A 23,821-nucleotide genomic window follows, 5' to 3' on the forward strand; every position below is an offset into this window, starting at 1 on the left:
TCATACAGGTTTGGAACAACATGAGGGTAAATGACAGAATGTTCATTTTTGGGTTAACTATCCCTTTAAGAAGAACTGACTGGCTTGGATGAGAAACTTTGCAATGAGTCAGTATCAATGGATATCTTGGTCACACCCTGTTGGAGAAAGAAAGAGAAAAATTAATAATAATAAAAAAATTAAAAATAAATTATATTCTTTATGCATTTCATGAATATTAAGAATTTACTTCCATGTGTGACTAAACTAAAGTTTAGAATTCATCCCACTTGTGAGGACGATGAAATGAGCGCCATTTTATCATAGTATTCATGGTTATGTTGTTCCCTTAATTTACGGGACACTTTCAAAAGTTGGAACGCGAAAAAAATCACGTTCAACACAACCACGTAACCCTAAATAGCGTACATTATTTGGCCTACATTAAGTTACACGTTTCAGAAAATTTGCACATAAAAATCACCACAGCACCTTGGCCTATAGCTAATGAGAGAAAGTTTGTCTGACACAAAAATAGCACACAACTCGCTGAGATTAAATCTAGAATACATTATATAGTATTATAGTTTAAAACAAAATTATGTATTATTACTTAAACATGGTTAAAGACCACATTAACGTAACGTTAAATAATTTATTCGATGAGGAGTGAACTTGATGTAGACATCACTTAGGCCTAAATAATCCCTATTTCCCTTGGATATATTTACTTCTAATTTACTTCTTACTTCACTTCTAACGTTAAATATCCACACAAGCCTAATATGTTCGACATATTTGTCCGCAGTTTAATCATTAACACTTACCTGACGCGTGAACTGCATCCTCAAAATAGCTGCTGCTGCCTCTCTGGTGAACCCATAGACCGTAAAAAAATATGGACGACTCGACATCATCCGTTTCCGCTTGCCATATTTGAAGCTTTCAGGCAGCCTTGCACTATGGCCTTGCACGGCGCTGACATCTTGGGACCGAGTCTGCGCAGTAGCGATTTCGGGACCGAGTCTGCGCAGTAGAGCGCAGAAAGTAGAGCAGGAAGTACAGTCGCGATATCAAAAGCCCGCCCACACTCTCGCAGATGCAGAACAATTAATTATGTTGGTGTGAAATAAACAGTTATGGAAATGTAGAAATTAAAGCTAAAGATCTAATCTGCTCCCAAAAAATTTAAAAAAAGTCCGTTAGTGCCTCAGTGACAACTTCACTCAGAGAAGCCTTCAGTCTCAGCTGTCAATCATGACGTCACACCCCCCGTTTTTATAGCATCAAATAACTAACTCAAACTAAACTTATTTTTAAAACGAACACCTGAAATGAAATCATCGTGATGATAACTGCCTTCAGTGACATAAACTAACTTTGGGGGAAATTTTTTGAAGTGTAATTTTATTATTTAGTTTGCCTCGCGTCCATTAGAAATCACAGAGGGGCGGCTATACTGGGACCGGTCACCGGGGGGCGATCGAGGCGCGAAAGCTTCAGTAAATGAGAGGGAGACTGCAGGCTTGGGTGAACCTCGCGAAGTCCTTTGATCTGTATCCTTCCGCGGATCAAAGTACTCCAGAGATGCTTCCGCGAAATCAAACGAGCAATACAGATCCTTTCGCGTAGTCAAACAAGCTGTTGTACGTATTCATTAAAATTAGGCAGATTAAATGCCAAAATTAACTACATATGTTCATGAAGTATATGTTTATTAAATATGCAATATGTAAGTGTTGTAGGATCCATCTTCTCATTATAATGCAGATAGGGCCTAACATAATAAACAAAACATCGAAAATGTAACATATAATTTCACAAATATTGTTCTGATATGGCTATTTTATCAAATGTTTCTAACAGCCCATTTCAACAGCACAAAGAAAAATCTATTTAGAAAATTAGTTCAACATATATTTTTTTGCTCTTCCAACATTTTATTAATTGGAGTTTTTAAAATGTATGCCCCCTCTGTATGGATAGAAAACTATACTAGGGCCAGGACAGGACTTGAAAACAGGACATGTCCTGGTAAAACAGGACATTTGGTCACCCGAGTCTTGTTGTTACTAGCTCACCTTACAGCTAACAACTAAAACATAGTACTAACAATTTGAGCTTGCATGAAAAATATCTACACAGACACGCAATAAACATAATTTAAATTTGATGAGTTTAACTACAAAACAGTTCCTGTAACAAAAATAAACCAAGTAAAAAAAAGTTAATTTCTTACGTCAAAATTGTTTTTATTTTTTACTCTATCTGCTATATCTGCCACAGGGCTCTAGCAGGCTATTTTATCATGCTGCCTTCACGTGCTATCGGAATTAACGTATACGAGTTTCCGAGGTAAAAATTGCACATTAACGCCCTCTGATGTTGTGTTTACCACTGGGAAGTTCGGAAATAATTTTGATACCCAAGTTCCCCAGATGGGCGTGGCATAGGCTAACCGTTAAAAATGGCGGATGAGACACGAATTCTACTGTGAAAGGTGTTTTATTATTCAACAGTTTCATTTTCTTGTCGTTAAAGTAATATATATTTACATTAACCATTTGAAGCATATTGTGTATTTTAAACACATCGAAAATCGCTTGTAGTTGACCATCATTCCAGAATATTGAGCAAGCTGATCTAGATAATGTGGTAAAAGTAACGTTAGCTTTAGGCTACAATAGGATGTATGGCTGAAAACTATTAAAGGGTTACTTCAGTGATTAGCATATGGCTTTGTATCAGTAGAAACCCTGGCGTATATTCAAATGATCGTGCTCATCACGCAAATATCGTCAATTTGAGGCTAAAGACTATACAGCCAGTAGAGGGAGCCATTTCCGCATGTTTCAACTTGGACATGGGGGATGCAGACCGATATTATTGCTCACAGCTGCCTGCAGCCTACAGCGGGTAATCACATATTGAACAGACACGTTCAGTTTTTAATTGTAGTGTCTTTTCTCTAACTGAACTGATTTTATGAAAATGAACGCGGTCGCATTGGGAAGGTGATCCAGTAGGTGGCTTAAGTTGGGCATAGGCTACAATGTGCGATTTTTTTTCGATTTCGAGCCGAATGTGCGACTCTTTTTTTTTTTGGGTCGCGCCGATTTTCAGGTTTATCGTGGGTCGTTTGTCGTGAAGTGTTCGTGCAGTGTATAGGGGGAAACGAGAACGAGAGGCAACAAACCTCTCCCGATCGGGAATCGGATGGTCGGATGTATTTCTGGCGTGTCAGAAATTCTGCTCGGCCCTCGTGAGGTTATCGCACAGCTGAAGCAAAACCACGAACAGTTGCCCTATTTCCCCTCACTGCGCCTGCGCGAAAGCAAAAGTTTAACCATTACAGTTTTACTTTAGTCTACTTTTACTTTCACACTTTATTTATTTATTTACTTGTATTTAATAGTATTTAATATTTAGCCTACTTAATCTTATTATGACGGGAAGTGGGAACCTTTTCATGAATGCGAATCAGTGGATATCATTAATGTGCAAACGCAGTCAATTATTCCCTAGCGAAAGTGAAAGTAAAATCTGGCAAGCAACTTTGGCGCATATTCTCAGACAACGAGAGATGAATCTAATTCAACATGATGATAACGTAGCCTATTGTCTTAATTTATTTTCTTAATATTTTTCTTTTGGTCCATATTCTGAGAAAAAATAGAAGAGAAGTAGGCCCATTTCGTGTTAAACAAGTTGTTTTTAGATAAATATTCTCTTACTTTTCATTGAAACTGACATTATTGCAGTTTTCTGACATTATAGACTGATAATCATTTAATTATAGACCTATAATTCCTTGTTTAATCGGGCTAAATGTTTTTAAATTGTGAGGAGTAATCAATCTATTATTTTATTATGCAGTGTGTCGATTATGCATTATGGAATTGTTGGGGGGGGTGCAAATTGATGTCATCAATTTAGTAATAAAAGTAGGTCTAGGCTAGTCTAATAATAGAAATATTTATATACATATTTATACATAAATTCTAAATTCTCTTGATATCGATAGGTGATGCATTTGATAGGCTACAGGTACTTCTCAAAAATTAGCATATTGTGATAAAGTTAATTATTTTCCATAATGTAATGATAAAAATTAAACTTTCATATATTTTAAATTAATTGCACACCAACTGAAATATTTCAGGTCTTTCTCAAAAAATTAGCATATTTTATCCGACCAATAAAAGAAAAGTGTTTTTAATACAAAAAAAGTCAACCTTTAAATAATTATGTTCAGTTATGCACTCAATACTTGGTCGGGAATCCTTTTGCAGAAATGACTGCTTCAATGCGGCGTGGCATGGAGGCGATCAGCCTGTGGCGCTGCTGAGGTGTTCTGGAGGCCCAGGATGCTTCGATAGCGGCCTTAAGCTCATCCAGAGTGTTGGGTCTTGCGTCTCTCAACTTTCTCTTCACAATATCCCACAGATTCTCTATGGGGTTCAGGTCAGGAGAGTTGAGCACAATAATACCATGGTCAGTAAACCATTTACCAGTGGTTTTGGCACTGTGAGCAGGTGCCAGATCGTGCTGAGAAACCAAATCTTCATCTCCATAAAGCTTTTCAGCAGATGGAAGCATGAAGTGCTCCAAAATCTCCTGATAGCGAGCTGCATTGACCCTGCCCTTGATAAAACACAGTGGACCAACACCAGCAGCTGACATGGCACCCCAGACCATCACTGACTGTGGGGACTTGACACTGGACTTCAGGCATGTTGGCATTTCCTTCTCCCCAGTCTTCCTCCAGACTCTGGCACCTTGATTTCCGAATGACATGCAAAATTTGCTTTCATCCGAAAAAAGTACTTTGGACCACTGAGCAACAGTCCAGTGCTGCTTCTCTGTAGCCCAAAGTGTCTTGACCTGGGGAATGCGGCACCTGTAGCCCATTTCCTGCACACGCCTGTGCACGGCGGCTCTGGATGTTTCTACTCCAGACTCAGTCCACTGCTTCCGCAGGTCCCCCAAGGTCTGGAATCGGTCCTTCTCCACAATCTTCCTCAGGGTCCGGTCACCTCTTCTCATTGTGCAGATCTCAATTTTTTGATCTCAAAAAATCTCAGTTTTTGCCACACTTTTTCCTAATTAGTTGATTCAGATGATTAGATTAATAGATTGTTTAGAGAACCTTTTCATGATGCTAATTTAGCTAATTTTAATTTTTTAAATGCAAATTTTTTGAGACAGGAATTTTGGGTTTTCATGAGCTGTATGCCAAAATCATCAGTATTAAAACAATAAAGACCTGAAATATTTCAGTTGGTGTCCAATGAATCTAAAATATATGAAAGTTTAATTTTTATCATTCCATTATGGAAAATAATGAACTTTATCACAATATGCTAATCTTTTGAGAAGGACCTGTATCTCTATAATACAGCATGGTCTATCGTCCCCACAAGGCACGGGGGTTTTATTGCTCATCTTAAGGAGACAAGTCGCCGCACAGTGAGAGCACATCAATCGTGAGCTTTGGCTTTGCATCGCATGCGATCTATTCGTACAGTGAGCGGTGTAGCACCAAATTTTGGGCCCTGGGTACAAACCATCTTGTGGTCCCCCGTACCAAATACCAATGGGTGGGGTATTGCATTTTTATCATAAAAACACTTAAAATGTAAACAAAATAATTAACAGATTAAACTTTCGCCGTATCCGGTCGGCAAAACTCGAGCACATCTTTCCTTCTGAATGACTTCAGTGCCGTTCTTTGTTCTTTTCTCAGAGAAAAGCTTAACTCCTAGTCGTCCAGAGTCGCGATCAAAGCTGATTCGAAAGACCGTCATTCGCCAGTTTCTGTGTTTACTAGAAGCACGCAAGCGGAACTCGGCCATCATTATGTTAAGCCCCGCCCACCGACTTTATACACGATGTGATTGGCCCGACCAGAGTTTGGCGTTTACAGCTCAGCAGTGTAAAGTTGCTAGATGACACTCGCGGCAGATTAGATTTGCTGTCACTAGGGTGCGTCTAGATTTCTAGGCTACATAAAGTGCGTATACACGCGAAAAACTGCGTAAAGCATATGCATGCCAAAACTCATACATTCCACAAAATTGCACACCATTATTGCACACTACTATTGATAGGCATTACCATGTGATCGTGTTGGACATTACTGAGCTATATGTGTTTAAAGGCGGATGTGTCGGATTCTGTAGTCGACCGCAGTTGCTCTCCACCGACTGCGTTGATCAAAAGCACGATGGGGAACGACTTACTGACAACACAGCTTAATGGTTATTGGTTTAAAAAAACGTATTGCATGGTTATTTTTTTAAATGTTTGATTTTTAAACTCTGATATCACCCTTTTATGTGCATAAATTAAGAATGAATATTCCCAAACTCTCAGGCAGTGCGATCTCTCTGTAGGTTATGTGATTGTTGTCAAATTTATAAAAATATATAAAACATGTTTGTAATTATAGTAAAAATGATTGATAAACACGTATTTCGATATGGAAATAAATAACCAAAACTTTGGGTGTGTTGTTCATAAAATTTAAACTTAATTTACATCCAGTTTCTCAGCAACGCAGCGCACGAGTTGCACTGCACTTTTTCACTCCTCCCTGCTGGCTGCTGATTGATCTCGCTTTCATTTCAGACAAGGCAAGGCGCATTTCAGACAAGCCTGTTTAAAGTTAATAAGGGCAATAGGATCTCAATACAACAGCAAGGCAGGAAACACAGAGTTTAAGCTTAGAAAGTCGAGGTAAGATTGCTTATTAATCAATTTATTAATCAATATATCTAACCAGTCAGTCTCATCTGAATCAATAATTTCATCTCTCTAATTGTTTTTCAGGTGTCCTCATGGGATCTTTGTGGATTCTCTTCACCACAGTCATGCTGAGTGAGTTAGGTGTTATTAAATGAAATTATTAACTATAAAACCAGTTTGGTGTGTAATATTACTTCAAATACATGTCTAATATCTGTTTTCTGGGCAGCAAAGAACAATTTTATACACACGCATACATCTAATTAAAGTTGTTATAGTAAATTAAAATGCAATTTAGTCATGTGGAGTAATAATGAATACATTTCTAAATTATTTTCCAAGCTTCTATATGAGAAATGCTTCGACATTAAGTAAATAAGGCTTTTTCATGCTTGTATGTTTAGAAGAGTGGAAGTTTTCCCTCCTAAAACTTATACAATTATACAATTATTATCCATGCATTTCTCATAAAAAGTGGTGAAACTGTAAAAGGCATAGGAACCAGTCAGTTTGCAAACCCTATTGTATGCAATAACCTACTAATAACTAATATTTTCTAATAATAAGAAAATATTACTTATACTAATAACTAATATTTTCTAATAACTGTCCCCAGTGCCTGTGTGTGTTCATGGAGCAATATCAGTACACTTTAAGACTGGACGGCCTCTGTATGTTGCGCTTGGTCGAACTCTAGTGCTGGAAGCCACATTTAAGAAGAATCCAGATGACGTGATAGACATGGTGACGTGGGATCGAAGGAGTGGAAAGGACAATATCAGACTCTCAGGTGCTCATGGAAGCAGAATATCTTTGGAGAATGACGATGCACTTCTGCGGATCACTGATGTAGCAGAAGGAGACTTTGGGATCTACAAGGTCACCGTTACGGACAGTAATGGCTATCAGCAGCATGATTCTTTAGAAGTGCGAAAGATAGGTAAACATGGCCATGGGTAATTTCAGTTTAAGTATGCAAATTATTATCAGGCTGTCCTGTGCCCAGCTGTTTTGAATATTTTCTTTTCATGCACAGCTATATTTAAGTTCAAAGGTAGCATGTCATGCAGAACACACGCACATAAAAACTAGTTGAACAAGTTGCACACTTTCTCTCCTTTCAGAGAAACCTCCAAAGGCATCGATTGCACGTGTGCTGGAGTGCGTAGTGGATAAACATGACATGACGCAGTGGGACAGTCCTCAGTTCTCATGGCTGGTTGACGGCGTTCCAGTAAATAATCAAACCGCCCTGTTAGGCGGTGGTAGTAGGCTTGATATCTCAGAGGTTAAGGGCGTTAACTACACCTGTGTCACCGAGAGCAGCCTGGGGACGCACACAACACATTATGAAGCACCAAAAGGTATTTCTCAATGTCAAGAATGTATGGAATGTATAATGAATATTTAGGGGTAAATTCACAACCATTTACCATTTCAACCATTTCTTAACAAAATACCAAACTATTCACATTTAACAATTTGGGCATAGTACTTGTTAAAGAAGTAGGGCTAATTGCTTATAACCTCAGCACTATTTAGCATAAAATCATTGTTCTGCTGTTCACTGATTTACAACCATGCTCAATGCAGTGCACTTGAAATTATTGCAGTAATTTAGGGCCCCATAATTGTGTGAATGAATGAATACTTTTCTACAGCTGGTTTTAATTTCAATGTTTTGTGTTTGACTCAGAATCAGAATCTCGGCCCTGTTGTATGGGACTGATTCCAGTGGTAATAATAATAGCAGCACTACTTTGTGTGGCTGGGTAAGACCTCTTTATCGGTTTCTTCTACTGCATACATACATATAGTGGGTTAGGGAAAGTATTCAGACCCTTTAAATGTTTCCTCTGTTATATTGCAGCCATTTGCTAAAATCATTTAAGTTCCTTTTTTTCTCATTAATGTACAGACAGCACCGCATATTGACAGAAAAACACAGAATTGTTGAAATTTTTGCAGATTTATTGAAAAGAAAAACTGAAATATCACGTCCCTAACAGTATTCAGAGCCTTTGCTCAGTATTTAGTAGAAGCACCCTTTTGATCTAATACAGCCATGAGTCTTTTTGGGAAAGATGCAACACGTTTTCCACACCTGGATTTGGGGATCCTCTGCCATTCCTCCAGCAGATCTTCTCCAGTTCTGTCAGGATGGTAAACGTTGGTGGACTGCCATTTTCAGGTCTCTCCAGAGATGCTCAATTGGGTTTAAGTCAGGGCTCTGGCTGGGCCCTTCAAGAACAGTCACGGAGTTGGTTGTGAAGCCACTCCTTCATTATTTTAGCTGTGTGCTTCGGGTCATCGTCTTGTTGGAAGGTGAACCTTCGGCCCAGTGTGAGATCTTGAGCACTCTGGAGAAGGTTTTCGTCCAGGATATCCCTGTACTTGGCCGCATCTTTCATCTTTCCCTTGATTGCAACCAGTCGCCCTGTCCCTGCAGCTGAAACACACCCCCACAGCATGCCCCAAAAACATTTTTTGTAGCCTTGGCAAGATCTGTGCCTTGCCACAATTCTGTCTCTGAGCTCTCCAGGCAGTTCCTTTGACCTCATGATTCTCATTTGCTCTGACATGCACTGTGAGCTGTAAGGTCTTATATAGACAGGTGTGTGGCTTTCCTAATCAAGTCCAGTCAGTATAATCAAACACAGCTGGACTCAAATGAAGGTGTAGAACCATCTCAAGGATGATCAGAAGAAATGGACAACACCCGAGTTTAGGCTTGGGCGGTAATACGGTAAAATGGTATACCGCGGGATCTAAAAATAGCAACGGTATCAGTTTCAATACCGTCAAACCGTCAAAAAAAACCCAGATCAACTTACATATTGCTGATCAACAATTAATTATTAAATATTTAATAAGTTGAACTAATTAAACTATTTACATATTAAATACTATTTATTTATTAAATGCCTAAATATGTGTATGCGTTGTTGTGACAGCGTGGATGAGAGAGAGAGAGAGAGAGAGAGAGATAGAGGGGGGAAAAGACGGCGAGTCGGGCACTGAGTTATTCGGTCTCGAAAAAGAACACAACTTCTGCAGTTTGGAAGTATTTTGGGTTTTGACGGTAAATACAGACGAGGCAATTTGCTAATTGTGCAACAAAAAGATGACCGCGAGAGATGGAAATACCTTGAACCTAAGGGCGCATATCCGAAACCACCATCCACTCACTGCTGCGTGGATGAAAAACCGAGCGCACCCTCGGACTATGCTGTAATATTGCCGAAGCCTTTTGTCACAATGGCTTGGCAATGTAAGCAATAAGCATGAACTCCACAAAAATCAAGTGGACATGGGACTCACAAAAAAAATGTCAATTGTCTGACAATTGTCTCATAACGGTAAGCATAAAACGTGCAGAGAGTTTCTCAGGGGCAGGGGCTCAAATGTAAAAAATAAAATAAAAATATAGGCCTATATATATATATATATATATATATATATATATATATATATATATATATATATATATATATATATATATATAAGCCAAGCCAACAGTTTGTTGACGCTGTCTGAGCCTTACATCATAATGTTTTAATTATTCACGGTAATACCGTATACCGAGGTAAAATAGGGAGGAGGTTTGACGGTATCAAAATTTGGATACCGCCCAAGCCTACCCGAGTTACATATATGAGTGTCACAGCAAAGGGTCTGAATACATAGGACCATGTGATATTTCAGTTTTTCTTTTTTAATAAATCTGCAAAAATGTCAACAATTCTGTGTTTTTTTGCTGTCAGTATGGGGTGCTGTGTGTACATTAATGAGAAAAAATGAACTTAAATTATTTTAGCAAACGGCTGCAATATATTAGTGTACAAAATTCCCTGTCTCACGCATGCGCGAGTCAAACTTGTTCCGACTTGTCTGGTGCATGCGCAAAAAGGTTTCGTTTTCAGCAGGAGTTCTCCTGGCTTTGTTTATTCCTTTAAAGTCTGTTTTTGCTTTGTGTGGTATTACTGTGCGTTAATAACTCCGTAAGTAACAATATTTATTATCACTTTAGATGTGTTTTAGAGTGTGTCATTGCGTAATTCAGTTAATATTACCTCAGAACTAGTATAAGGTCAATATACATTCAATCGGTGTAATGCTCACCTATTTGAGTAATCATCCAGTTATTGTGTTATTAACAATGTTTATTCGTTTGTAAGAAATAGTTGATCATCATGTATGTTGACAAAAACATTTCCAGTGTCGGCTTGACATATTAACAATTGTTAATAAAGAGCGCGCGGCAGTGCTGAAGCAGCGCACACACTTTGTAATTCGACACCGCTTGTTAACAGCGGGTGCGGTAGCCCGCTCCATTTAATGTAGCTGCATTTAGCGGTTATATGTTACAAATAAGCTCTGGTTTACCGTTACCAATCTTATGAGTGTATAGTTACAGTTCTTATTGTAAACTAATATATTAGTATATCTTCTGTCATGTCATGATTATGTATATTTATCATATTTATTCTGTTCTCTCACAGAAACCACACATTTATGTATACCCACGCAAACCTGTTTATTCCTTGCAATTGGATGGCCTAATAAACATTACTATTGTCAATGTTCACTCTGGAGTAGCTGCTGTTCTTTCTAACCGAGGAATTAGGCCAGTTGAGTTCCAACCATCCCACTGCGCACAAAATATCCCACAATTAGAGTGAAAAATTGAAGGGGGTCTGAATACTTTCCATACCTACTGTACATACATTCAGACTACAGCCATTAATTCAGATGTATATACAGTGCTGCTTGAAAGTATGTGTGAACTGCTTGCAGAATCTACGAAAATATAAATAATTTTAACAAAATATGAGAGCTCATACAAAATGCATTTTTTTATTTAGTGCTGTCCTGAATAAGATATTTTACACAAATTGTTTTTACATAAAGCCCACAAGACAAAAAATTGCTGAATTTATAAGAATGACCCTGTTCAAAAGGTTACGTACCACTTATTCTCAATCCTGTGTGTGTGTTTCCCTGGATTGTCCACCGCTGTGTGTGTGTGTGTGTGTGTGTTTCCCTGGATGATCCACGGTTGTGTGTGTGTGTGTATGTTTCCCTGGATGAGCCACGGCTGTGTGTGTGTGTGTTTCCCTGTATTGTCCACGGCTGTGTGTGTGTGTGTGTGTGTGTGTGTGTGTGTGTGTGTGTGTGTGTGTGTTTCCCTGGATGATCCACGGCTGTGTGAGTGTGTGGTTCCCTGGATGATTCACAGCTGTGTGTGTGTGTGGTTCCCTGTATGATCCACAGCTGTGTGTGAGGGTGTGTGTGGTTCCCTGGATGATCCATGACTGTGTGTGTGTGTGTGTGTGTGTGTGTGTGTGTGTGTGTGTGTGTGTGTGTGTGTGTGTGGTTCCCTGGATGATCCATGGCTGTGTGTGTGTGTGTGTGTGTGTGTGTGTGTGTGTGTGGTTCCCTGGATGATCCATGGCTGTGTGTGTGTGTCTGTGTGGGTGAAAACTTTTGAACAGGATGAAGATGTCCAAAAGTTTTCTTATTTTGTTTATATATCAGTTTTTTTTTGTTTTTTTTCATTTAGTGCTGTCCTGAATAAGATATTTTACACAAATTGTTTTTACATAAAGCCCACAAGACAAAAAATTGCTGAATTTATAAGAATGACCCTGTTCAAAAGGTTACGTACCACTTATTCTCAATCCTGTGTGTGTGTTTCCCTGGATTGTCCACCGCTGTGTGTGTGTGTGTGTGTGTGTGTGTGTGTGTGTTTCCCTGGATGATCCACGGTTGTGTGTGTGTGTGTATGTTTCCCTGGATGAGCCACGGCTGTGTGTGTGTGTGTTTCCCTGTATTGTCCACGGCTGTGTGTGTGTGTGTGTGTGTGTGTGTGTGTGTGTGTGTGTGTGTGTGTGTGTGTGTGTGTGTGTGTGTGTGTGTGTGTGTGTGTGTGTGTGTGTTCCCTGGATGATCCACGGCTGTGTGAGTGTGTGGTTCCCTGGATGATTCACAGCTTTGTGTGTGTGTGGTTCCCTGTATGATCCACAGCTGTGTGTGAGGGTGTGTGTGGTTCCCTGGATGATCCATGACTGTGTGTGTGTGTGTGTGTGTGTGTGTGTGTGTGTGTGTGTGTGTGTGTGTGTGTGTGTGTGTGTGTGGTTCCCTGGATGATCCATGGCTGTGTGTGTGTGTGTGTGTGTGTGTGTGTGTGTGTGTGTGTGGTTCCCTGGATGATCCATGGCTGTGTGTGTGTGTCTGTGTGGGTGAAAACTTTTGAACAGGATGAAGATGTCCGAAAGTTTTCTTATTTTGTTTATATATCAGTTTTTTTTTGTTTTTTTTTCATTTAGTACTCCCTTCAGAAGCAACAGAAGATACTTGCGTTTCCCGGAAGACATTAAGTACAATTTACCTTGATCTTTAAATTCAAAAAGTCTCTCCCCAATATGAGAATATTGCAATTTAATTTAAATCCAACAATACATAGTATTTGCATGTAACTAAAAATGATAAAAATAAATATAAATATTGTCGTACGGTTGAAAAATAGGTACTCACACACTGTAAGCTACGACCATACTAGCATCAACAATTTCCACACGATTTCTCCTGGGGAAAAACACCCGTGAGCTCATTCTACAGAAACCGTGTACAGTATACGCCCGGCTTTTTTTCACATAATCTTTTTTTTTCCTTTTTTAGGCTCTTTGTCATGAAGAAAAGGAGAGGAGAAACATCACCCAGTTATAGATAATTGAGTCCACGGTCAAACATTTTTTAAATTTATTTTCTTCCAAACATTTAAAAACAATTTTGATTTAATTTATTTTACACATGTTGATGTACACATCACATGCTTTTTCTTTTGTTCAGAACATATTGAGCCTGTATCAGAAGTGTATGTATAAATGCATTATGCTGTAGTTTTGAATGATTGTTAATCTCAGCTTCCAGGTTTAAATGTTTTCAGGGAAAGCATGTTTACATACGGGTACATGGAGAAGGTTTTGACTTGATTCTGTGCTGTTTTTCTGTTTGGTCGAATTTGAGAAGTTTTATTTATTTATGACAGAAGAATGTGAGTTTATTGTAAGGAATTATTACTCATACTTTCATTTGCCTAAACCTTTAAAAATGCCAGTTCTTAAAATGCCTTTTGTTTCAAAAAATGGTGATTATTACTCATAATCATTTGCTATCTACCTCATATGTTCTTATATTTTGTTGTTTGAGAATAAGTTTGTACAGCAAATAAAAGTGTGTGAACTGATGTCGAGAGTGGAGCGGTGATTGGAGGGTTTGACCGTGTGGGAGATCTGCTCTGTGAAACAGAGAATAGTGGCTTTACTCCACAGGAAAGGGAAAAAGGAAACGGCTCGCTTTGCAAACACGGTGACGCCTAAAGACCTTTGACTTGGTGAACTCCAGACGCCGAGCGCACAGCAGACACATCAGTCCCGCCCGCTAACATGCTAGCAGCTCTGCTCTAGTGTTTCTATGGGCCAGAAGGAAGTTATGAGAGGTGAGTCCTGTAATCGCACTCATAAAGCCTGTAATGTGTCCCAACTTTGGTCACATGTCTCTGCCTCTCTCCTGCACGCAGGCGACATGGAGCCACGACGACAGCCGCTCATTCGGACCGTCCTGCTTCTGCAAGTCTGTGAGTTATGTCTGATGTCTTTATGGGTTTATCTGTGCTTCACATCACCGCTGGAATACCTGAATCTGACTGGCCAACCACAGCATTCTGTGGCCTAACGTTACTTTTGTGTCCATTTCAAATAAATGCTGTACTTTATAACTTGAAAAAATTACCAATTTCTATATAAATTGAGCAGCAAATGATGTAGTGATATATGGCGGATGTAATAAATCCAATATTCAATCATTTTTTGCTGTTTTAACATTTACATTTCTTGGCATTAACAAACCATAAACAGTTAATGAACTAATTATAGAATTTAACTTTTACTGAACATTTGTCTTTTTAAGTTTAGATTTTATTTGTATTTGAAAAATAAATGCTGTTATTTTGAACTTTCCTGAAAAAAATGATCACAGTTTCCAAAATAATATTAATCAGCACAACTTTATTTAAAATTGATAATAATAAGAAATGTATTTTTATTGAGCAGCAAATTATCGGTTCATTATTGTTTTTTTCTTTCTTTTTTTACATTTCATGCCATAAACAAACGCCATGAACAGTCTACAGTAAAATTAATGAACTATATTATTTTAATAATTATTATATTATTATTATTATTTTATTTTTTTAATTATTATTTATTATTATTATTTATTATATATTATTTTTAACTTTTTTAATTTAGTTTTTGTTTCTATTTAAAAATAAATGCTGTTATTGTGAACTTTCTATTAATCAAAAGAATTGAGAAAACAGTATCAGGTTTTCCCACAAAAATATTAATCAGCACTGCTTTATTCAAAATTGATAATAACGAGAAATGTTTCTTTTTGATATTATGGGAGACATAACACCTCCAATATTCAGATTATTAGTCAATATATAATTTAAATAAATAATTAACATTTTACTCCTTTTTATACTCCTTTTTCATAAACAATCTACAGTTATTGAGCTGTATTATTGAAATAATTATTATATAAACAATTTTATTGAATTCATCATTTTTAATCAGTTTCCACAAAAATATGAAGCAGTTTTTAACATTGATGCTAAATTTCTCGTGCAGCACATGACTAATATTCAAATTAGTAGTCAATCATTATTTTATTTATTTATTTAACTAAATAATTCACATTTTTGGCAACCATAAACATGGTCTACAGTTAGATTGATGAACTACATTATTTAAATAATTATTATATTTAAAAAAGTATTCTGCAATTGAAAGCTTTTGATGTTGCCGTTTTATACTGTAAATAACTCGCAGGCACTTGTTTATGATTACCCAGTTACTAAAGCTCATGTAATCATAATTTAGAGAGATTGGTATGTTTTATCATGTGTGTGTTGTATCCGCAGGGCTCTGGAGCGGCCAGTGTTTGTCCGTCCACTTCCCAAACCAGCAGTCTGTGTATGTCATCAGAGGCCAGGACTTGATCCTACAGGCACAAATTCAGCTTCTGGATGGTGAACGGGTTGCTAAAGTGACATGGGACCGCACCGCAAAGCCTTCTGGGGAGAGTGGAACAGTAGCTGAGTTTCCTCATAGAGTTTCCTCTGATGGGAGAGTGACTGTGGAGCACCAGGGAGCCATGCTGAAGATCCGGAGTTATCAGGCAGCGGACGGCGGCGTTTATACCGTCACAGTTACAGACCAATCAGGACAGAGACGTTCTGCCCAGCGAACCGTTCAGGAGTACTGTAAGATCAGCTAAAGCCTCATTCATTCACATGCTATTGGGGTTTTTATTCTATTTTAACCAGAGAATGCACACCTGAATACATTTCTTATAAAAAAGTGACAGCAAAACCTCCAGGAATGTAAGAAAAATATAAGATTAAAGTGAAACTCAATATTTCAAAAAAAAAAAAAAAAAAGTACTCTTTTATACTATTCAGTTAGGAGGACATTATGATCATCTTCAGATTTTTAAAGGGGGGGTGAAACACTCAATCTTGAGTACCTATAGAGTAGTATTGCATCCTTCATATCTCCGAAAAGTCTTTAGTTTTATTATATTTATGAAAGAAATATGGGCTGTACCGAGTCTTTCCGGAAAAAACCCGAGCGCCTGGAGGCGTATCGTGTGGGCGGAGCTAAAGAATGACGAGCGCGCAAAGCGGTGACGTCCTCAAGCGTGGAGAAACCCCAAAGCTATCGATCTCAGCTAATAGATATATGATCCAGAATCATTCGGAGGCTGAAATAAATTGAACAGGAGAAACAGCAACAGCAGGACGTCCGTCTCTGTGGTATGGACTGTATTTAGTGGCCTGTCAACATTTGTGTGTCTTTACTCGCAGTGTATGAGGACATGATTCGGTTTATGGACTATTGTATGCGACTAAACCTTAGCAGTAGCAAGCAAAACGGTTTTGCACATCAGACTAGTGTAACGTTATACAGAGAACAACAATAGAGTAACCGTAAGCGCATTTGAATGACGAAGCACGCGATCGTGTCGTTTACTGATGTTTACTCACGCGACGATAGCCGACAGCACAGACATTTGAAGCAGTTTTACTCACCGGCTGCTTCCAAAGCAGGACCGAACCTTTATCGCTGGGACCGCTCCGTCAAAAACACACTTCTTTGGTATGATTTGGTGAAGTCCTGTGACAGCAGTGGCGTGGAAATCCACTTTGCGACGCGACTGAAGCGATGTTGTGAAGCTTCCCGTCATTTCTGCGTTCAAATCGGTTCAAATGCAGCGCTGCCTTCCCGGAATGCTGTGCTGAAGCGTTGAAGTCGCTCGACGTCACCCATAGGAATAAAGTGGAGCGCAGCGCCTGGATCGACTGGATCTGCAGCTGAGCGAGTGTTTACCGGCATGCATTTCCTCTCTCGCTCTAGTCACGCGCGCGCACCCTACTGGGAGAAGAGCCCGTATGGCCCATATATATATATATATATATAATAATAATTCATTACATTTATATAGCGCTTTTCTAGACACTCAAAGCGCTTTACAGAAGGGGGAATCTCCTCAACCACCACCAACGTGCAGCATCCACCTGGATGATGCGACGGCAGCCATTTTGCGCCAGAACGCTCACCACACACCAGCTTATGGTGGAGAGGAGACCGAGTGATGAAGCCAATCAGGATATAATAGCATTACTGTATATATAATTTTAATTCTGTATAAACATTTTAATAATACATTTTTATACAAATTATTAAAAATAATTATATATAGAAAATGAAAGGCATCCTGGTACTGGTAAAATAATAACACAACATAAATATGTAATATATATATATATATATATATATATATATATATATATATATATATATATATATATATACACACATAAAAGTTAAGATTTAAAAAAATATATAATTTCCCATTTTTTTATTATTTGTATAAACATTTGATATTAAAGTGATGCATAATTACATTTATTTAATTTATAATATATACATATTTAAAATATATAATGATGTGCATATGTATAATTTTCATGCAGATAATATTAACAATATTAAATCAAAATGTGAATTTTTATATATAACGTTTTCATATTATATTTTTTTATTATTATTTTACCAGGATGTCTTTATATGAAAAAAATGTAAATATATACGTCACAAATGTTCACGAATTGTGAGTTTAATGTTACTCAATATGATGGAAAACTCCATAACAAGTGACTGATTTCTTTCTTCATTTTGTCCTTGTCCATTATTTCTTCAGTAATTGATTGGGTTTTGTGTGTGTGTGTCAGTGGCAGTGAATCATGTGTCAGTGATGGTGAATGTGTCTCACGCCGTTCTTCACTGTATGGAGGCCTGGGGAACTGACCCTTCGTTCTCGTGGCTGCATGAGAAAGTGGCCATGACTGATAAAGTGGGCCAGGTCTCGGCAGATGGAGCGTCTCTGTTCGTCTCCGGCCCTTTCTGCGGACACTTCACCTGCGTGGTGAGCAACAGACTGGGACACAGTTCGGCCACATACACCGCAGGTACGCCGCTCAGCATCACCGTCATGAGTGAGAGGGAAATATGCACATTATTTTCCATACAAGCATGTTGTGATGAAAAAAAATATATAGGCTATGTATAAAATAACAATTCAGGGATGGGCAACTCTTTTACACTCTCAAAAGAGCATCAGCCAAAACATTTTCAGTACATTTTTTATGCTTTATCTCCAGGTTGTAATTCTGAACAACCAAAGCCCAGGTTGATGAATAATGTGTGTGTGTTTCAGAGCCGTGTGAAAGCACAAACAGGAGCACGAGCGCTGTCGTTGTGTTTCTGCTGCTGGTGCTGGTGCTCGTAGCCACAGCTCTGGCCTTTCTACTCTGGAGGTGCGTTTAAACACAAGTCATGTTTTAGTTGCTATTTATGAAACATTGAGTGCGTTTACATGCACATTCTTAAGCTGATATGCCTAATAAGCCGACAATGAACAGTCATGTAAACGCGATAACCTGTTTTCTACATCAGAGTAATGTCATAACCGGCGTAAGCATAAACCGGTCGACACAGGTCGTTTTTTTCCCTCTTACCCCGATTTCGCGCAGCATGTAAACGCATTAACCTGTTTTCTGTCGTCAGAGCTGGACAGTAACTAAGTACATTTACTCGAGTACTGTACTTAAGTACACTTTTTGAGTATCTGTACTTTACTTGAGCATTACTTTTTCTGGAAACTTATGACTTTAACTTCACTACATTTGAAAGACAAATATCGTACTATTTACTCCACTACATTTCTATCAGAGTCGAAAGTCATTTCTGTAGCAGCTCTGAAAGTCGGTGGATGTTTTTTTTTCCTTCTTTAAAGCTACACTGTGTAACTTTTTTAGTTTATTCTTAGCTAAAAACACTTAGTTCTTTCAAAAATATATGTGCTCATTAATGTATATTTACTTCTTTTAAGTAATAAAGTATTCTGGTAAGTTTAGAATATGCCATTGAAAATACATACGGGTGAGGGGTTCGAATCCCGGTCGCCATGTTGCGCCTCCATCTTGAAAGTAAATTAGCCAAAGAGGGACATACCCGTAAATTCAAGCTTCGCCTTTCGCGTTTTAACACTCGATGGCACCGTGTCGAATGTGAAGAGGGGGATTGCCATGTTAATCTTGGACTAAATCGGCCACCGTAGGAGTTAAAACGAAATCAGAATTGAGAGGAACAGAAACTAATATTTGCTGGATGGTCAGATACCTTTACACCGCTAGATGGGGGAAAATATCACACAGTGGAGCTTTAAAAGTTTTGTTGTTGTTGTTTCAGACTGTCTGTCAGGAATCACTCTTATAGAGTCATATACATTTCCCCAACTTTTTTTGAACACTGATCAGTTCCTAGCAAAATAGAAGACGATGGTTCTTAGGCACAGTGTGTGCACCCATAGCCAAACTTTGAAAGTATGTTTCAGTTTAAAACATACCTGTCAACACTCCCGTTTTTGCCGGGAGTCTCCCGTATTTCACACCCATCTCCCGCCCCCTCCCGTTTTGTAACTTCTCCTGGAAATCTCCCGTAATTTGTATGGCCCAAACCTCGTTTTTTTAATAATCTCAAATATAAGGTTGTTCAGTTGCCAGATCTTGTATGAAATGGCGTCTCATACAATCGACACATCGCACAAATTTCAAACCCTTGTGGCCTCGACCTGGCAACCTAGTTGCGCTGTTGATATCTGCGCAGGGCGCGGGAAGTTGAATCAAGCATCATTAGTAGAAACCATGGTAGAAACGAGAGAAGACTGGTCCCCTGACTGTTACATTATATGATCACGAGTTTATTCATGCAAATGCTTTTAAACCATTTAAGAGCGACAAGACAAAGAGAATGTGCTGTATGAAAAACTCACACAACGCCCAGATTCAAGTTCTATTTCGCGCTTTAACAAACAATAACACACACAATTATGCCGATATACCAGTTTTGTTAAGTTTCTTCGTAAGAGCAGCCTTAAAAAGTTAAATAACATCTTAAATGAGTTTAAAGAGGTGTGAGAAAATGAGATGTGTGTGAGATAGGCTACGCATCATGCGACAGCGGAAGATCTTTTAAAGTGACAGTAACCACTTATAATGACAATGCAAAGAACAAAAGTAATTGCTCACTAAATATGCTCTGCTCTTGACTAAATAACTTTAGTACCTTTAATAAGGATTAATCTATATATATTCATAATGTATGTAGTGCAAACTGATAACATGTATTTTTCCTACTTGTTAACTTCTTGAGCACTGGTACTACAAATGAAATGTGAGGATTTTTTTTTATTATTCACTTAAATTAAAAGTAATATTATTTGAAGCTTAATAAATGTTAGTGTGTTATTTCATTTAAGTGTGAATTAAATATTATTTCATGGAGACATCAGAAGCTGTATTACTATCAGTGATACTGGCCTAAAAAGATAAAAAGGTTCCAATAAACAAATTTTTATGTTGTTTCTACTATAATATACATATTATATATATGTTTTAATGGCAATTAATTAAGATGAATCACAGAAACAAAATATCAATATAGTTAATTAAAAAACGAAGAAACGTATTTATATAAAAAATATGTATTAATTTTAGATTTTAAAACATTTAGCTAATTCTGGTATGGCTGAGTGCCATACACTGTCCACAGTACAGTTGTGTACTTTGTCCACCTTATTGAAGTGCGCATGTGTGATAGGTGACAAAACTCATCCTTCGAGCAGATTTAAATGCATCCAGTGAGCGTTTTGCATGAAGTAAGGACATATATCACAAACGTAGACTCTTTTAAAATTGTAAAGATGTGTTCTCATCTCATGCAGCAGAAGCAGAAGAGGTTCAGTCAAAACGCTGCATCTGGATCTGCATGAGATAATAATATGAGCCGAAAAAGTTCTCGCTGGCACGTTTGCAAGCTTTACTTAACATCACAACTGACGTAACATTTGGAATACTCCGAGTCAGATACGGAAATTATTATTGACGTCACTGAAATAACCAGGTTTATTAATAAAGTCATGTAAACGCATAACACGCTTACAGTGGGAATCTGTGAGGCTTAAAAGCAGCTTGAGTTTGATAAAGCATTAATGTCATCACTAGGGGTTCAAGCTCATAGCACAAAAACCTTATTGTAATTGTTAGTTTCCAAGGATCAGCATTCTCCCCAAACCGTAAGTCAGAGAGAGACTTGAAACTTTGAGGGATAGTGGTTCCCATCCCGTCTACAACCTCACCAAGGCTTGCTTTAATCGACCTGATCAAAAGTACCTAAAGGGCTCAAAACTCCTAAACCGTTTGCCGCAGACTCATGTCTTTAATCAGTGGAATCCTTGGCTCAAAACGCACGTCTCGGATTTGATCGGTATTTTGGTATTTCGATTTTTCGAAAGACCTACTTTTGCAAACTTTTCCTAAGTTTTCTCGCCCGATAAATTCTCTGTAAATATATTTTTAAAAAGTAGAAATTTCGATTTATATCCACGATGGGACACCGAAATGTTTGAAGTGGGCGTGGCCACTTTCACTGAAACGGTGAAATTCACTCCGTTCATCTGCGTATGGGCTTTGTGGTTACTTGAAAAAGGACATGGCGAGTGGCCACTTGGTGGCGCTTTAAAATGGAAGAAAAAAAAAACATCTTCTAATTGACTTGAAAACTGGCACGCAGTGTCTTTGTCCAAGGTGCCACAATTGTCTACGAGGATATTCACGTGTCTTCATTGAACGTCATCGAATTTCGAGCGGCTGTCAGATAAGGTTAACGGAGGCCGATCAGAATGGAAATGTTTTTGACGTGTGTAAAGGATTGTATATCACACAATTTTTCACACGCCCACGGCTTTCATACCGCATGATAGAATTCCTCATTCTGAGTAACTTTGTAGGACCGCCTTTGTCAATAAAACCAATCATTAAATATTGGAGATTTTAATTTGTTTTACTATTTTCACGAATTAGTCCTAGGTTTATGGCTCAACCTTGATAACTTTTAAAAAGCTTTAAAATATATATTTACTTATTCTCACATAAATGGTCTTTTTCATCTTTGATCTGGGTGGTTACAGGCTTGCTAAATAAAACATAATACCTTTTTACCATGTGCTCAAAGGCCTTAAAGCGCTTGAACCCCTTTGAATTCAAATTTAGAGCCAGAACTATGTCCACTTGTAGTTTTTGCACGTGAAGTGCACAAGAGTTTGACGTCAGTCATTTGCTCCATTGCAGACGGCGCAGGCGTGGGCACAGCAGAAGAGAACGACTGAGAGAGCCGTATGAAGAGGATCTGTGAAACTCGTACAAACACTGACCACACTCAAAATACCCCTTTATACTTTATTATTGATCCGTGCTTCAGAGATGGTTTTGTGTAATATTAGATATTTATTGACAGACACATTTATATAACCAAACTAGCCTAGCATTACCAGGTTTTGTTAATAAGCTCTTTTCTGAAATACTTACTGTACTGGAAATACTTGTGATATTCTGACACTAATATGATGGACACTAAATAATATTGGCCATTATCTCATAATAATAAATTGAGAAACAAACCAACTAATCCCCCAAAACATCAAATAATTCATAAGTACCATTGATGACACGCTTTCCCTCCAAAATGATGCCACTTTCTGGAGGATGATGTTTTGTCTGAAACAATCTGATTGATGAAACACTGGAATATGTTTGTTTATATATATATATATATATATATATATATATATATATATATATATATATATATATATATATATATATATATATATATATATATATATATATATATATATGTAATATAGAGCGTGCTCTGAGACCACTTAACTTTGAGAAATACAGGTTAAGTGGCCTACCTAATTTTTTTCCAGAACGCTATTTATATGTGCAGTGTATATATTGTAGTTTTGGTTTTTATACTCTTTATATTTTTAAGCTTAAAATGCATAGCTAAACATGCACCCTTTTTATACAAGGTCCAGCTTATTAAAAAAATATTGTATAATATGGTAAAACGTAATAAATAGTTTGAAAGACAATGTGATGAATAAAAAAATTAACATTTTGGGTTGGATTCTGTTATATATAAGTTAATTGTATGATATTTTTATATAAAACTAAAAGTCCATGAGATGTGTTAGATCACTCTTTGTCTTAAACAAGTCAAAGGCATAATGAGCTCTTTTGTATTCCATGATTATGAGGTCAAAATTACAAAAGTTTACAAATGGGAAAGACGTGTAAAGTTATTTAGCGATTTAATTATTTGATCACCACTTTCTCTCATTCCTGCACTTAAAGAAATAGCTTGTGTGAGATTAGACACCTCTTGTGAAAACCACACAGCTCTCTCATGTACAGCCATTGACAAAAGCCAGTGATTATGGTTTATAAAGTTATAAATATGGATGTTTCTTTAAAAAAAAGCATAGCTTTGCTTCAGAAGACCTTTATTAGCCCCCTTGAGCCATATGGATTACTTTTATGATGGATATTGATGTGCTT

The 23,821-nt window shown here is 37.7% G+C and overlaps 1 protein-coding gene across 2 annotated transcripts; it reads left to right on the forward strand.

The window, feature by feature from the left end:
- Window positions 1-2,322: 2,322 nt before the first annotated feature.
- si:dkeyp-97a10.2 (leucine-rich repeats and immunoglobulin-like domains protein 1) lies at window positions 2,323-23,027 on the forward strand. Of its 2 annotated transcripts, XM_067449500.1 has the most exons (12): window positions 2,958-3,001; window positions 6,610-6,717; window positions 6,811-6,858; window positions 7,343-7,666; window positions 7,851-8,090; window positions 8,423-8,498; window positions 13,408-14,227; window positions 14,309-14,365; window positions 15,716-16,057; window positions 18,089-18,325; window positions 18,574-18,673; window positions 22,547-23,027. In XM_067449500.1, the coding sequence occupies exons 7-12, from the start codon at window positions 14,203-14,205 to the stop codon at window positions 22,608-22,610; spliced, it is 825 nt and encodes a 274-aa protein (XP_067305601.1). In that variant the 5' UTR covers window positions 2,958-3,001; window positions 6,610-6,717; window positions 6,811-6,858; window positions 7,343-7,666; window positions 7,851-8,090; window positions 8,423-8,498; window positions 13,408-14,202; the 3' UTR covers window positions 22,611-23,027. The 2 variants fall into 2 exon arrangements, with proteins under 2 accessions (XP_067305602.1, XP_067305601.1); XM_067449501.1 differs by lacking the exons at window positions 2,958-3,001; window positions 14,309-14,365; window positions 15,716-16,057; ... (1 more) ...; window positions 18,574-18,673; window positions 22,547-23,027 and adding an exon at window positions 2,323-2,334 and having other exon boundaries at window positions 13,408-14,187.
- Window positions 23,028-23,821: the final 794 nt, after the last annotated feature.

This window comes from Pseudorasbora parva, chromosome 7 (genome assembly GCF_024679245.1).
Source record: "Pseudorasbora parva isolate DD20220531a chromosome 7, ASM2467924v1, whole genome shotgun sequence".
NCBI lineage: Eukaryota > Metazoa > Chordata > Actinopteri > Cypriniformes > Gobionidae > Pseudorasbora > Pseudorasbora parva.